The sequence below is a fragment of the Rhagoletis zephyria genome, unplaced genomic scaffold (genome assembly GCF_001687245.7).
Source record: "Rhagoletis zephyria isolate East Lansing unplaced genomic scaffold, Rhagoletis_zephyria_1.1 Rzeph_scaffold_03988, whole genome shotgun sequence".
Lineage (NCBI taxonomy): Eukaryota > Metazoa > Arthropoda > Insecta > Diptera > Tephritidae > Rhagoletis > Rhagoletis zephyria.
The window spans coordinates 1,827-17,761 of record NW_016161071.1 but is presented as its reverse complement, the minus strand read 5'-3'; the positions used below and the strand labels follow the sequence as shown (position 1 = coordinate 17,761).

Here is a 15,935-nt window from a genome sequence, read left to right as displayed (position 1 = left end):
GAGAACGTTATTATAATTTTATACATACAATTGTGATCAGCTGATTAAGTCATCAACATTTTGATCGATTTTGGCTGTTTCTCTTTCGTTTATTTATGTTTATTATTTTGCCATAAAAACCAAGCTCATTAACAAACAAAATATAAATCCACAAAAATTGTGCAAAAATTATAAACAATCTGCAACCAGCTAGATTTTCAACTTCTTATTCAGATTTTTTAGAATTTTTTTTTTGAGTATGCAGTTTGATAGCCCATTAAATTTCAGGGCAATAATGTGCAAGTTTAAAAGGGCGTTAATTTTTAATAATTTTTTTTTTTCTTGTAGACATTTGGCCCCTGACTCGGTTGTCGAAAATGCAAAATTACGTTCTGCTAAGAAGGAGCACAGCAATAGGTCCACTCAATATCAAACAATTGTTACGAATTGTTGCTAGTACTTGCAAGTTTTTACTGGAAATGCATTCAATAACCCAAAATATTTGCAAGAGGGAGCGAATTCGAGAGCGCAACTATCCGAGAGAGCTGCAAATTCTTTCAAGTAAAAATTTTACTCGCAGGAATTTGCAGGAGTCAAAAAGTAAGGTTATGTTTCAAATTCAAATGTAAACAGACTGTTTAAGAGGATGATTTGATGAAACCTAATTAGTGAAATGAAAATATGGATGAAAAATATAAATATATTGTATACTTTTTTTTTTTTTTATGACGATGGGAACTATTCCCATTTAAAAAGAAAATTTCGCATCAAAACTTAACCGTCAGAAAGTGTCAAATGGCTTAAGTTGCAAGTTTTTACTTGTTTTGCGTTCAATAACTTTTTCTGAAAATTTTCTCTTGCTCTCAATTTTGATCTCTATTTTTTATTTACGCTCTCGCTGCACGTACTTACTGGACAAGTTATTGAATGGACGTAATATTTCAGTCTTTTTTGTGTTCATTACATTTTCAATGAAGTCTTAAAAAAGTCGCCTACTTTTTTCTGACGTTTTATGCTGCAGAGCTTTTTTGATGCTTTTTCGAGCGTGCCTGCTGCAATAGATCGGCTCTTCCTGAATTGGCTTTTAATGTGCTATTGCAAACATTACAGCAAGCCTCGTAACCTCAAGTGTTTACAAAACCAGCCTTTGACACGGGATCGTTAGTCCAAGAATCAATCTTTTGAAGCAGCTGCAGCAAAACACAAAAATTACAAAGATTTATTAAGAAAATAATTCAAAATCAGTTCTACTTATAAAATTTAGTAACGTCCAAACGTCAACAGGATACAAAAAACGTCCAAATGACGTTAGAAACTTCAACCTGGCAACGCTGACTTGTACATACTACATTCATATTCCTGCATATTTAAACGAAGAAATGCAAAGAAATATTATCAGGCACAAAGCAATAACAATTCTGCCCAAAATTACGAGCATTTATTTCAATTCGAAAAACTCGACTTTTGCACAAAAAATTTCACCACAAAACTACAGGGTAACGAGCTCAAGCCAGAAATGAATGTAAAGCCTACAATCAGTGCTGTTCGAAAGCGTCAAAGGGGAGCATTCTTCAATTTGTTCTTGAACCTAAAAGGTTCCAAATTTGAGAATATATATATATATATATATAGCAATCAAATATTTAATCACTCTAGCAAACGTAAATAGATTGACGACTAATGTGAGTGTGAAAATTAATAGTGTAGTGTACATACATATTACATATTGCTCAACAAAATGTGTGTACAAAAATTGATAAGCAAATGATTTTTATAAAAAAAAAATTATTTAAATGAAATTGATTTTTAATTTATGAAATTAAAAAGAATGTATGTAATAGTGCTAATTAATTAACTGTGAAGTCAATTACTTATGCGAATTCATAGCAAAATATACAAGTAACTGAAATCAAAAATAATTGTTTATAAAAGTGCGTATTTGCAGATGAGCTTAAAAATAGATACAATGTAAAATATTAATTTTTAAGAAAAAATATATACGTGCGAAACTACAGGTGAAGTGTAGCAAATCTGTGTTTTTAGTTTTTTTTCACAAAACGTCAAAATTTTTTTTAAAGGACCTTTAAGTTTCAATAAGGATAGTGGTTTCAAAAATAAGGCCATGAGACACAGAAATATGGATATCAAATGAAAGAGCGATATTTTTCGTTGCCATTCTGTAGTAAAAGACCCTAACAATGTCCTTTAAAATTGTTTTCCTTGAATATCCTTCGCAAATTTTATTAAAATTCCTTAACAAATAAATATTCTGTGAATTGTTGCTGTTAGTGCATATGAATCAATGCAAACCCTAACGGATATTAAAGAATAAAAAATTTTAAGGCACATATTTGAGGTATTTTGCCATAGGATAACTATAAAAAAATGCTTAGGATTGTCTGCACTGTCCTCTTTCATTTGGTACTCATATTTCCATACCCTGTATAATTTTAGAGCTACATATATGATTCTTTGGAACCACTATCCTTGTTTAAACTGTAAGGTCCTTTTAAAAAATTTAGAAATTCTATGAAAAAAATTAAAAACGCACGTTTATTATACATGAGCCCTATTTCCTCATGTATTATTTGGGTTGTCGCATGGTGTAATAGCCCAGTTTTTGTAAAAAATCTGTTGTCAATCATCACTTAAGTGACTCAAACAAGTGAAGTTTTTTAAATAATCACGCTTTTTTCAAATTAAATTTATTTTTGTTGTTTTTCTATAAAAATATTTAATTTATGTATTTAATCAAAACCATATAAATCAAAGTTTCAATCTTTCTACAAAATTTACGAAAATTCAACAAATTTTCATGATAATTTTTTACAAGTACAAATATCCCAGCCTTCAGAATGATGGAGGGTCCATGTCTGCCGGACTTACCCTATATTATNTTAAGTGACTCAAACAAGTGAAGTTTTTTAAATAATCACGCTTTTTTCAAGTTAAATTTATTTTTGTTATTTTTCTATAAAAATATTTAATTTATGTATTTAATCAAAACCATATAAATCAAAGTTTCAATCTTTCTACAAAATTTAGGAAAATTCAACAAATTTTCATGATATTTACAAGTAAAAATATCCCAGCCTTCAGAATGAAGGAGGGTCCATGTCTGCCGCACTTCCCCTATATTAGACATCATCGATCAATCCTATCAAATTTGATACAAAACTATGCCTATAGAAATATCGCTAGCTTTGAGTTTTCGAAAATTACCGTTTTTTACTTATAACTATTTCAGCATTTAAATAAAATGATTCAAGCAAGAATTCATTGTTTTTACCATGATAAAAACATTACAAGGTAAAATCATTGAGAGGCAGTCTGACGTTTGCCTACATTATAATTTTAAAATTCGTACTCAAGCTCACACACAAATTCTCATTTTTAATCTCAAACAACAACAATTGTGAACAATTTCATTTTTTTTTTTCAATTTTATATGATTTTAAAATGTTTGCAAACGTCAGAAAAAAATCATGGCCGACGAATTGAGAGAATGGTTTTACCTTCTAATGTTTTAATCATGGTTTTTACAATCAATTTTAAAAAATTTAAAAATTGTCTTATTTACAGCCTTGAACTGGCGGGTTCTCGAGATGTGCGCATATGTATGTACATTAAGGTAGTCCAAACAATGGAAAGTCGGAATTTTAACGCTCACACCACCTTGCAAATTCCAATACCACAAAAAAATTATACCCCTGTTCTTTTTTTGTTTTTTTTTTTTTAAATCAAACTATATTTAGCGGCCGCTCAAAGCGCCTAATCTTTTCCTGTATTTCGCTGTGGAACACAAAAAAACACTCGAATGCGCATATGTTAGGTTTCATAGCTGGTGACCATAGGAACAATGCCTCATACTCATGCATTTACTAGATCAATTCGTGATATCTAGAAAACAAGTTTTCAGGATCCAAAAATCTCAGTATGAGAGCATTAAAATTCCGACTTTATCTTTTTTTTTTACCACCCTAATGTACATACTTCTTCATATCCAAGCCCTATGCTAAAGAAATATTCAATATTCAAAAAAATTCATAAGTGGGATTTTATTCCCCATTTGTCAAGGGTTTCGTCACATAACCAAGATGTCCTAGTTATGGTTGACGGGTCCATCGCCGCTAAAATGGAGGAACAATTTTTTTTTTTAATTTACAGAATATTCTCTTTCATTTGGTACCCATATTATTATTCTATATTGCACTGAATTTTTGAAATAATTTTTAGATTTAGTCAAATATTTGCAATTTGAAAGTCCTTAAAAAAACTGAAATCTGAGAAAAGAAATGAAAACGCCGGTTTACAATATATGTGGCTCGTAGTTGTACGCAAAATGTATTCAACATAGTGTGATTGCATTTGACATTGCTCTCAGAAGAACCATCCTATAAAGTCAAATTGAAAAAATTTTTTAGGAATTTCGAATTGCTTATTTATATTTTTTAGCATAATAGTACCTTAAAAGAGAGCCTACCTGAGCTGACAATCACACCTTGTTTAATACACATTGGTTGTACGGGTATATTCATTGTTTTGTGTGTTTTGTAATTTTTTTGTTTTTGTCGCACGGTGTAATATAATACATGTAATAAAACTAGTGAGTTTAAGTCATTGTTTATAAGCTTTGTAATATGATTTGAGCTGCATGTATGAAAGTCCGTACATACTTGCTTACACATGTGAAATGCATATTGCAAATTTATTTAAGTAAAACAATCGGTATACTAATAACATTCTTACTTTCACGTGAAAGTCTACAAAGGTCTTTGCCGCTATCCGCCGTTGAACTGGTTGTACATACAAATACATAAAGTTGCTTTATATGTTTAAATTGCGAGATGAAGCGCGTAATCAAGACAATAATATGTACTCTTCTTTTCTACAATCAATCCATCTGGTATACCATTCAATTTATTGCAGGCGTTCTACCTGGTTTTATTTAATATGGATTTTCCTCATCATCTCTGACAGCGAAAGTTCCTCCAGCTTTGGCAATCAAAGGCAACACCACGGTCACAATGTAAGATCAAATAAATATAAGAAGTTGGAAAAGGAGTACGAGGCCAACAATTTGGAATTCGCTTTTCCCAGCGAAGCTGAAAGACAGGCTTCGTTGCGTGATGGACGTTACAATCCAGATAGTCCCTTGCCGATAGATGTGGATGTATATTATCCGCGTAAATATTTGTTTGAACAATCAACAGTTACAAGCAGTGCGTAGATATACCTTTGTCCTTATTCACAGCGAATGGAAAAGATACCGTCATTTTCATGACCATACCCCGCTTTGGCAGAGGTGTGCCCTACTCGTTGGCATACTTGACAGACGTGGAGCGACCAAATGGCACTGAACTTCAACCATATCCAAGTTACGACTGGCACAAGTCGCATGGCAGTGACTGCGACGGTCTCACGTCGGTTTATCGCATTCAGGTATATGTAAATTATGTAAAGCTTAATAAAACATACTATATAATCAAATCGTACAATCCCACCAGATCGATTCATGCGGTAAAATGTGGATACTGGATAGCGGTGAAATCGAATTCACGCAATACTGTGCGCCGCAATTGGTTGTGCTCGATATAGCCACGACAAGAGTGGTTCACCGTTATCGTCTACCGCAAGGCATGTTCAAACCCACAATAAGCCGTTTTGTTACACCGTATGTGGACATTGCGGACCCAGCACCGTTTGGCTCTTGTCAACAAGCTTTCGTCTACATGGCAGACCCCACTGGTACCGGCTTTGTAGTTTACGATGCGGCGAATGGTCGATCGTGGCGTGTTGAAAATAAATACACCTTCCCCGATCCTGACTTTGGTACGCACACTATAGCCGGTGAGAGTTTTGAGCTCTTGGACGGCGCATTCGGTTTCGCTGTGACGCCTAGACAATTGGGTGTACGTCGCATGTTATACTTTCATGCGCTCTCCAATGATGCACAAATTGCGATTCCATTGGATATAGTCAATGATCCAACCTATTGGAATAATGGCATTAATTCTGGTTTGGAACACTTTGTGCTCTTGGGTAAACGTGGTGTACAGTGTGCTACGCCGGCTATGACATCGAATGGTGTATTGCTTTGTGGACATCTTGAACCGATTGGTATTTTCGGTTGGAACATACTAACACCGTATACATTTGCAAATCGCAAGTTGCTAGCTGAAAATCCAAAAACGCTGCAATTTATCAGTGGCTTGAAGGTGATAAAGAATTTAAAGGGCAAAGAGGAAGTGTGGATGGTAACAAATCGATTACAAAAGTCATTCACGGGTACCACGAATTTTGATGAGACCAATTATCGTATTCTCAAATGTGGTGTTGAGGAGTTGCTAAACGGAAGATCTTGCTAGACAACGGAATATCAGTAAATTCATAATATTTTGAATAGTTTTTACACATCCGCTTACAATTGTGTAAGTATGTTTATAGAACTAAGAGCTCTCGAGAAACATACACAAGTCAGCACTAAATAAATATAATAAATATTTATGTAATGCATCAGCGTTTACCCACATCGCTTATAAAATTTGTTTTATTTAGGGGACCGTAGTAAAATCTTAAGCTTAACAATTTTAGGGGGCTAATTATATATTTTTTATCAGATTAAAAACATTTCGCTGTAGTTAGAAATCCTCTTAAAAGTTGCCTAGAAAACGAACGACTGCGGGGCGTGGAGTCTCTATGACAAGAACAAGAATATAGGTAACGACTGAAATGACAATAATGAATATGTACCCATAAGAAGCTAAAGACAAAGGCAATATTCCAGTCAAAGGCAACGAAAAACACAAAAATTAAAAAAAAATCAACAGGGCGTCGTTGGTAAGTCGTGAAGCTGAACCCGAGCACCCAGTAGTTGACGACGGAATCAATGACCCATCGCTGCTGAAAAACAACAAAATTGATAAAGCTTTCCACCCTGCCAGATAAACGGTTTAAGTACGGTGGCAAGGAGTTAAAGCGCCTCTGGCTCGTTTTCCAAAACGTCTTAAAAAAATTTTAATTTGTGTGGAATAAGCCATACCTTAATTGCTGCTATTGCAAATATTACACTGTTCGCGTGCTTTGTTTTGTGATGTACATACATTAATAAGAAAAAAAAGAGTTGTAGTTTTTGGGTCTGACAACCAATACATCCTGCAGCCAATTTATAGCAACTTGAGGCTCTTACAAAGTGAGTAATATGTACGTATTTACATTTTTTAAATGCTGAGATGTCATAACACACGCAACTCAATGCCACAACATTGCACTATGTCGAGAGGTCAACCATTGGAATAACCCCTCATTCCTTGGTGACTGCATCATTATTGAATGAATTGACTTATGAGTTGTTTGTTCCGTTCTTATTGTTTATTGTTTACACTTTTAGTTTGCTTTTCCAGGTAAAAAAGATGAAACGAAGAACCAGCAGATACTAATTTATATACCTAAGTATGTACATGCATACATATGTACATTAGACCGTATCACATAAAAAGTTCAAATTTTTTTGTGGGAAGTATGTAGGCTTTTTTAATACATTTACAATAGTGTAACATTTATATTTAGAAATCCGACATCCAAAAAAAGGAAATGCCTTTTAAGGGTTTCTAAAATACCCTCATGGTGAATGTTTACAATCGCTTAAAACAAATTGATCTTTTTTCGGCACACCTATACCTATACCTATATATGTACGTATGTACATCCATTCCTGTGGATGTGGTATGTGCATCAAGTCAACCGTAAATCACTATCGAAGCTATTCTTACACAGTACAGTGGAAGCTGCGATAATTGACTCTGAAACCAAACAAGTAAAGAAGTATAAGTCCGGGCGAAACCGAACTTTATATAGCCGGCGCAGTTATCAAATAACGTCGTTTCAACTTTTTCTAAACAACATTTGCATGATAAGCAGAGGGTTTTCCCAATTTCAAACTTTTTCGATTATATGCTGAATTAGAGTTAATGAAATAATTGAACCTAGTTTGGTAGAAATCTACCGAGATACACCTTGTAGTCATAAGGTGGGGGGTGCCACGCCCAATTCCTATAAGTCTATAGCAGACTATTAACTTGGAGTAAATTTGCGTCCACAGTTATTGAAATATCGGAGTTTTCGAATGTCTGAAATTTACCGTTAATCGGGAAGTGGGTATAATTTTAGACCGATTTGAATAATTTTCAACGAATTTCTTCCTTGTTCTAATATTATTAAGGGCACCGAGTTTGGTAGAAATTGATGAATGAGTTACCGAGATAAACATTTGTGATCATAAGGGGGCGGCGCCACGCCCATTATGCAAAAATGTATAATAATCTAATTTTGAGCTAAGTGGTTGCTGTAATTATCGATTTTTAGTCAATTAGCTCCAGTATTTACTGATTTGTCGCAGTTTTCGTGTTTCTGTAAATTACCGTTATATGGGAGGGGGCATGGTTATTGCCCGATTTTAAAGCTTTTCAACAGATTTCTTAGCTGGCCGTAGAAAAAGCTCGTACCGAGTTTGGGAAGCATTGGTGAACTGGCTACTGAGATACAGCAATTCATCATAAGTGGGCGGGGTCACGCCCATTTTCCAAAAGTTTGGATCCAATATACCGAAAATACCGTTATATGGGAAGTTGGTGTGGTTACAGTCCGATTTCGCCCATTTTCAATACCAACCTACCTTGGGTAAAGGGAAACCTACATGCCGAATTTCGTTGAGATATCACGGACAAACAGACATGGCTTAATCGACTTCTCTATTTATTCTGAGCACTTATGTATACATTTGTCGATATCTATCTCGATTCGTTTTGGTTGTTACAAACAACCGTTATGTGAACAAAGTTAATATAACCTTCTGCACAAGTGCACTCGGGTATAAAAATTATTGATCAGTTTAATTTGGCTTAAACGGAGCTGTGGTATTGGGACTCCACTGTACCCAAGGTTGCGCTGTTGTACCTGTTGAACCATTTGTGCTAGGATATGTGTTTGTACTTTGCACCAAAGCAGTCATCCACTCACTCATACATGCGTTGAAGCAAATGTCTGCAGCAGCTAACAAAGTCAAAGATATTTGGCTAAAAGTCGTCCAGCCAAATGCTTGTACGCTTTTTTACAAGCACTTTTTGTGTTGGCATTGATGTCGGTCGCCATTGATAAAGTGAAAACAATGAAATACAAGTATAACTCAAAATTATGTTCGGTCAAGAATAGTCGTATTGTGCCCTACTCTACAACAAACATTAACATAAATAAAGAATAAAAAACTGTATGCGGCCTTTTAAGAATACTAATAATTACAAAATATTCTGCGCAACCCGCGCTGCTGTACCCCTTAATATTGCTGCGGACCCGATGTGCCGTGGGTGGGGTGTGTACATATTTTTCATATCTACGTACGTATCTCTAAATAGCTCATATGTAGAATAGTTCGCTTAGCTTAGGTACATTATCTCCCAATATCTTTCAGATTCCCAGATATGTATGTATAGGGTATACAAGTGAGTTTTAAAGAATCGTCAACGAAAAGCACCAGTAATGTTTAAGTATGCCGGACAATGTTGCAGCCCACTTCATGTGGAAGCGCCAACATTAAGACATATTTAACAGTGTAAGTAATTTCATCAAAGTGTAAGCCACATTTTCTTTGGTGCGACGACTATGTCAGTCGATAGTAGGCAGGCATACTTGTCGGTGGGACAAAACAGTACCGGAAAAAGAAGGGCACCTGGGAGTTTGCACATCATTTGTGCATAGGTTTATACTCGGCAGAGGGTTACCACTATAATAGGAATTCCTTGTTTAAGAGTGTGATTAATAAACATGTAATCTGATTAAAAGCGAAGATTTTTCAGCTTGTGAGTACTGGTTTCGGCGTTGCAAAAGTCGGCACAACCGACATGGAGCGAGAAAGGAGGTAATCTGCGTGTGTAAACGGCGGCTTGAATAACTTTCGGCAATAATAGGCGGGACTTAACAAGACATAGATTGCATAGCGATTGAAAGCCTTTTTTTTTTGTTGTCCAAAAAGTTGGTTACTGTGTTCCACACGAGTTCAACCCAAGATATATCGCACGGCGTGTAACTGTTTTCCAAATGCTCCTTCAAGGGTACAAACCGAAGTCGTTTTTGCATTGTATTGTCACCGGCCATTTAAAATTGTTTTCATACAACCGTGCCAAGCGCAAGAAGGCGTATGTTAAGCACGCCGAACATGGACCATCTATGCCAAAGGAAAATATCTTTGGCAGCAAGATAATGCTCTGCATTTGGTGGCATCAGAAGAGATTCCTGTATCATGAGCTTCTGAAAAATGGTCAGACAATCGACCTCTACTGAGAACAAGTGATGCGATTGAAGCGAGCTGTTGCGGATGGAAAGTCCTAACCCACACGCCTTATAGCATTTACCTTGATGCAGAACGACCTTATGTGCTCTTGGTCTCCAAAGACGAGCACTTTTATTGGCGTAAAATTCAGGAATTGCCAGAAAAGTGCGGCAAAGTCATAGCTAGCTATGAGCAATACTTTCAATGAAATACATTGCACCAATTTTGCATAATAAAGTTTTCAATAAAATAGACCTCGGTCAAGAGTTGTGCAGGTGCTTTCAATCCAAAGCAGCCAAAGTAATACGTATTTGAGTATTTAATGGCCCAAACACTTATGTATAGCGTACCTTTATGAATATCTATTGTTGTTGCACTATGTACGTACATATGTGCATATGTATGTACGCAGTCTGCAGAATGAAGTGAATCCTCAATGCATTCGGCACGAAGTGGACGGTTTATTTTGACGTTTGGCTGCATTCGAGAATTTTGTTGGCTAATTAGACTTGGTTAGCGCCTACATAAAAGCCAGACAGGCTAACAGACATTGTGGCGGACATTTGTATGTATGTGCGTAAGTGTGTTTCTTACTCCAGCAAATGGCATTTGAAGAGGATGCTGCATGCGAGCACGCAACCATTGAAGGCGCATTCAGTAAGACTTTGGAAACGTGTCTGTGCAGACGTTATACGCTCAACTCAGAAATTTTTCTAACCGCTTTTAATTTTCGTTTTTTTTTTGTTTTAATTCGGAGTATTCGTTAAATATTTGTGTACCTATTAGGCGCCTTTGTGTGTTTGAAAAGGCCTACCTATTGTCATATAGAATGTGGCTGATCTATTGTTGTTTGGCACAACTCCTGACAGGCATGACCATAGCAGGTGTTGCAGAAAACGATGGTCGGCCAGTGTTACAAAGGAAAGAATTTGTAACGCTTCATAAATGGACTGAGCTGAAATTAACGGTGCCGGAGAGTTATCAGCAGCCATCGACGCTGGATGCTATACGATTTGCACAAGATAAGCTCTTGCCAGTAGATGTTGATGTGGAGTACGGTGGTGAGTGTACATACATACCTACATATATATCTACATATTGCAGTACAAAGCATGCATTAAATATTTGGATTTTTGTTTTTTTAATTTGTTACCATTTCTTGCTTTAGATGATGGTTACCACCGCACCTTCCTTACAATTCCACGTTTGAGCAACGGCGTTCTTTACTCACTCACTGTGGTCGCTGATAGTGATAACTCGACTGTTCTCAATCCCTTTCTGGTGCCCTATCCCAGCTATGACTGGCACTTGAGTTTTGGACAAAATTGCAGCACTATAACATCGGCGATAAGAACTTTTGTAAGTTGAATTAATTTTTAAGTTATACAAAGTTCTTATTCATTCTACTCGTAGATTGATGACTGCTGGCGTTTATGGGTAGTTGATTTGGGTCAAATTAATGGTATTCAATATTGTGCACCTCAAATACTGGCTTTCGATTTGGTCACAGATCAGCTGATACACCGTTATATTATTCCTGCATCACAGTACACGCCTGGTGTATCGATTTTCACGGCACTCGCTGTAGATGTGGATGAATCTGCGCCGAGTTTGGAGTGTGTTAATGCTATGGTCTATATTGCCGATCCTTGGGGCTATGGTTTGATTGTTTACAATATGGCGCAAGGTCAGTCTTGGCGCATACAAAACACCCACATGCAACCAGATCAACTGTTGACCCAAGACAAGACGGGCAGTAGTGGCATTTTCACAGTGAGCATTAGTCCTCGGCAACACAACAAAGAAGAAGGTAAATTTCAATCTGGCTACGCCGATGTATACGTCGACAAACTTTGATAGCGATACGAAAATTTTCGCTAACTCGTTTGAGAAGGCCCCACAGAAGAATTAGTGAATTATCTGACAAAGGCTCAAAGTAGACTCAGAACCATATCAACGCCATTTAAACCAGCTCAAAATAACACAAAGTTAAAAATGCCCTATAAGTTAAAAGCATAGTGATTTCGTTCCCTTAGCATACGTTTCTAAAAGCTCTTAGTTTAAATACAAAAAAATGTATGTAGTTCAACCAGAGTCATACCACAAAAGTATACTTTTTCTTTCTTGTCTTTCTTGTAGCTGATCGGCGTCTGTATTTTCACGCGCTTAATAGCTTTCTAGAAGTAAGTGTACCATTATCTTTGGTAAACAATGCTTCGCTCTGGACACTTCCCAGTAATTCAGAAAAGCAAGATGAGCTATACGATCAGTTTAAAATAATCGGCAGCCGTGGCATACAATGTGAGTCCGAAGCAATGGACAATGATGGTAATTTATATTGCAGTTTGATTAGTTCAAGTGCGTTGACCGCTTGGAAGGAGGACAGCGATTACGATTCAGATAATTTGAAGGTAAATAAGTATGAAAAATAAGAATAGTTGGATGCTCTTTCCTAATGCAAATATTTAAATGTACAATTTTTAATAATTACAGGTAGTCGCCTACAACCCAGAGAGGCTACGATTCGTCACAGGATTAAAGATTAACCGAAATAATCTTGAGGAAGATGAACTGTGGGCTTTGAGCAGTAATCCTGAGGTTAGTTACTATATACATATGTACATTAGACCGTGTCAGAAAAGAAAAAAGTCGCCGAACACTCCTAAGTGTACAGAACTTTTGCAAGTCAATTTCGAAAAAAATATATATATATTTCTTTACTGAACGTAAAAATCCATTGACTGGGGTTTGGGGTTTGGACCCATTTTAGTACTTACCCACCAGAGCTCTGTTCCCATAACGTACCACCCTAATGTCAGTAATTTAAAGCTAATTCCTTTTTTAAAGGAAATATGAAATTAACGATAATCTTAAATTTTTTAAATGAGAATTGAAGTCGGCTTTGTTTTTTGCTAAAAAATTACTTGTTATAATATATGTATGTATACATATGACATTTTTGCCAAAAATGGTCTGGTTAGGTAGGTTAGGGTCGAGATATTTTGAAAACCCGTATTTATGCTCTGATTTGTTTCACTTTTCGCATATTTAGTTGAAACGTAGTTGGACATAGGTTTGCAAAAAATTAAACCGCTGGTGGCGCTGATGTCAAAATAAAAAGTACGTTAGACATAAAATGCATGTTTTCTTCCCGTTAAAAATTCTTTCAAGAACAAAATTAACAAAATTTTTTCAATGAAAATTTTAGTAACGTAACGCTAGCAAGAAAAGATTTTTACATTTCACAACTTGGAAAATTAACCTTAAAAATTTCCAATATTAGTACAAAAGCTTTTATACAAATAGTCTTGCCCAATGGACAGAGTTTTTCAATTTTTTAATTGAAGTGAAAATCCACTTCTGTTTTTTGTAACGTCACGCCAGCGCATAAGTTTACTAATATTTTTAAATCGCTAATACCAACAGTTGTAATTTTTTTACTGAATAAGGGGTCATTTAATTGCTACGCAAATCTAGAAAAGCCTTTTTAAATTTTGACTTTTTCAAATTTTTAACATTTTGTCATACGATTAGTTTGGAAATACCTCTCGGCAAAAAAAAATAGAAATTTCCTTACAATTTTTTTTATTCTCAGGGGGTAAGGTCTAATGTACATAGGAAAAAGTAAAACAAAACATTTCATATCCTGTTTTTCTCAAATCTTCTAGCTTTTTGTTGGCGCAAAAGTACAGACCGACGATATAAAATTCCAAATAATTGGTTGTCGTGTCAAAAATTTGCTGGAGAATGAGCCTTGCTCAGTGGTAATAAATCATTTACGGAGAGCGTGAATGAAAATTAAAATAATGTAACTCAGCGAAGAAAAAATTACTTTCTTACATTTAAATAAATGAAGTGCTGAAATATATACGTGTGAATATTATTTTTAAAACTATGTAATTCCAAATACTACACAATTAAAAATGTATCAACCATAGGCGCTAAACATTTACTTACATTTTCGAAATAATGCACAAAAAAATGTACACAGAGCCTTTACCTTATTTACCTCTAAGCAAAAGCTGGAGCAAATTTTTGGTATAATTTGCTGAAAAAACCTAAGGTAGATCTAGCCTACGAAATAGCTTTTCGCATTTTCTGACGAACGTGTAATTTTGAGTTGTGTCACTTTTGAATGAATGTAAATGTAAATGTAAAAATGTTATTACAATTTTAGTCACCCCCAAAAATTCCCCAATGTTTTCGAGAAAAATCATTTTCGTATGGATTTTCAATAGTTAATATTTAAGTAATTTTAATAATACATATACATACATGGAATGTTCAACTTGTTCTTATCGTGTTCATCTTGTTTNGAAGGTCCAAGAACTGTGAATGCCACATTTTTCGAGCCAACTAAACTGGCGAAGCGCATTTCAGAGAACGTATATTTACTGGCTGGCCGCTCTTAAAATGCGCTTCGCCAGTTTTGTTGGTATTTGACAGTTTCCACGCTGATCCGTTCTTGGACCTTCTCTATAAATATACGTTCTCTGCAGAGAACGTATACGTATATATATAAATATACGTTCTCTGGTATATACGTATACGTTCTCTGCAGAGCATAACAATGCGCGCGCCATCTAGCGGGACTACAGCTCATTCACAATAGTGATTGAAAAACGTCGCCGTTGAAATATTCAGCCAACGGCGGACAATAACCGATTTTGCCCAACAGCTGATTGCAAATGTCAAACGGCACTTAAAAAACACGCAAGTGCTTTGTTATTTGTATTTAATTTTTTTAACATTCCAACGCATTGAAATTTAGCCAGCAGAAAATGACTATAACAAATTTACAACGTTGGCTTCTCTATATAGGACTTTTCGCAATACCTTATCTAGCTATAGTGGCTGGTTATCTGCGGGCGCCTGTGTTAACCAAGTGGGAATTGGAAATCCAATTGTTGCCGATTGTGCTACTGGTTTTGTTTGGAGTTAGTATACAAATTAGTATGTATGAAAATTATGTGCTATAAATGTTCTTTCATTATAGGCTTATGCAGCCACAGTTGTGCTCTATCGCACCTTTACATTCAACGACTGTCCACAAGCGGCCAAGGAGTTGCAGCAACAAATTGAAGAAGCGCGGAAAGATTTAAAAGAAAAAGGTTTTGTATTTCGCGACTGATGCATATTTGTAACTACTTTTATAAGCTGATTAACTTTCCAATCATATTAATTATTAAATATAATTGAGTTATATGTAAATAAATATATAATTATGTACTTACGTATGAATAATGCAAAAGGAAATTGAATTCTGTTTAGATGCATGCTGCGCGAGTTCAGTAAAACTTGTTTGGCATTCCATGAGTGTTGCTTTAGCGCTAAAGATTAAAATCAGGTAATTAGTGAGCTACTAAGTAGACAAAATTAAGCTGTATTTCTCTTATAAAGGTTATTTATCAATAGAAAATGTATCGTACCGATGCGTTAACATACATTAGATGCGTTCGACAAGTCAAACATTTTTAATAGTTTTCCAAATTTTTACTGGATGGCGTTCGATAACGACAAAAAATTATCCAACACGAAAACATATGATCACAAAACATATGGTTGCAATTTTTGTAAACAAACAAAATTGCATTTTCCGAGTTTTGGTATTTATATGCTTTTTGGCTGCCTG

The 15,935-nt window shown here is 35.4% G+C and overlaps 3 protein-coding genes across 4 annotated transcripts; all 3 read left to right on the top strand.

Annotated features, from left to right (window-relative positions):
- Nucleotides 1-1,536: 1,536 nt before the first annotated feature.
- yellow-e2 (L-dopachrome tautomerase yellow-e2) lies at nt 1,537-6,455 on the top strand. 2 transcript variants are annotated; one of them, XM_017625305.1, is made up of 4 exons: nt 1,537-1,661; nt 4,909-5,165; nt 5,234-5,421; nt 5,487-6,455. In XM_017625305.1, coding segments are annotated over exons 1-4 (1,308 nt in total). In that variant the 5' UTR covers nt 1,537-1,659; the 3' UTR covers nt 6,348-6,455. The 2 variants fall into 2 exon arrangements, with proteins under 2 accessions (XP_017480794.1, XP_017480793.1); XM_017625304.1 differs by lacking the exon at nt 1,537-1,661 and adding an exon at nt 4,779-4,854.
- Nucleotides 6,456-10,758: 4,303 nt separating this feature from the next.
- On the top strand, nt 10,759-14,116 carry yellow-e3 (L-dopachrome tautomerase yellow-e3). The gene is made up of 7 exons (XM_017625303.1): nt 10,759-10,978; nt 11,090-11,364; nt 11,472-11,662; nt 11,717-12,113; nt 12,443-12,714; nt 12,797-12,901; nt 13,972-14,116. The coding sequence occupies exons 2-7, from the start codon at nt 11,133-11,135 to the stop codon at nt 14,092-14,094; spliced, it is 1,320 nt and encodes a 439-aa protein (XP_017480792.1). The 5' UTR covers nt 10,759-10,978; nt 11,090-11,132; the 3' UTR covers nt 14,095-14,116.
- Nucleotides 14,117-14,975: 859 nt separating this feature from the next.
- LOC108370060 (dolichol-phosphate mannosyltransferase subunit 3-like) lies at nt 14,976-15,514 on the top strand. The gene is made up of 2 exons (XM_017625302.1): nt 14,976-15,240; nt 15,300-15,514. Exons 1-2 carry the CDS (start codon nt 15,085-15,087, stop codon nt 15,432-15,434), a joined length of 291 nt encoding a protein of 96 aa, XP_017480791.1. The 5' UTR covers nt 14,976-15,084; the 3' UTR covers nt 15,435-15,514.
- The last annotated feature ends 421 nt before the right edge of the window (nt 15,515-15,935 follow it).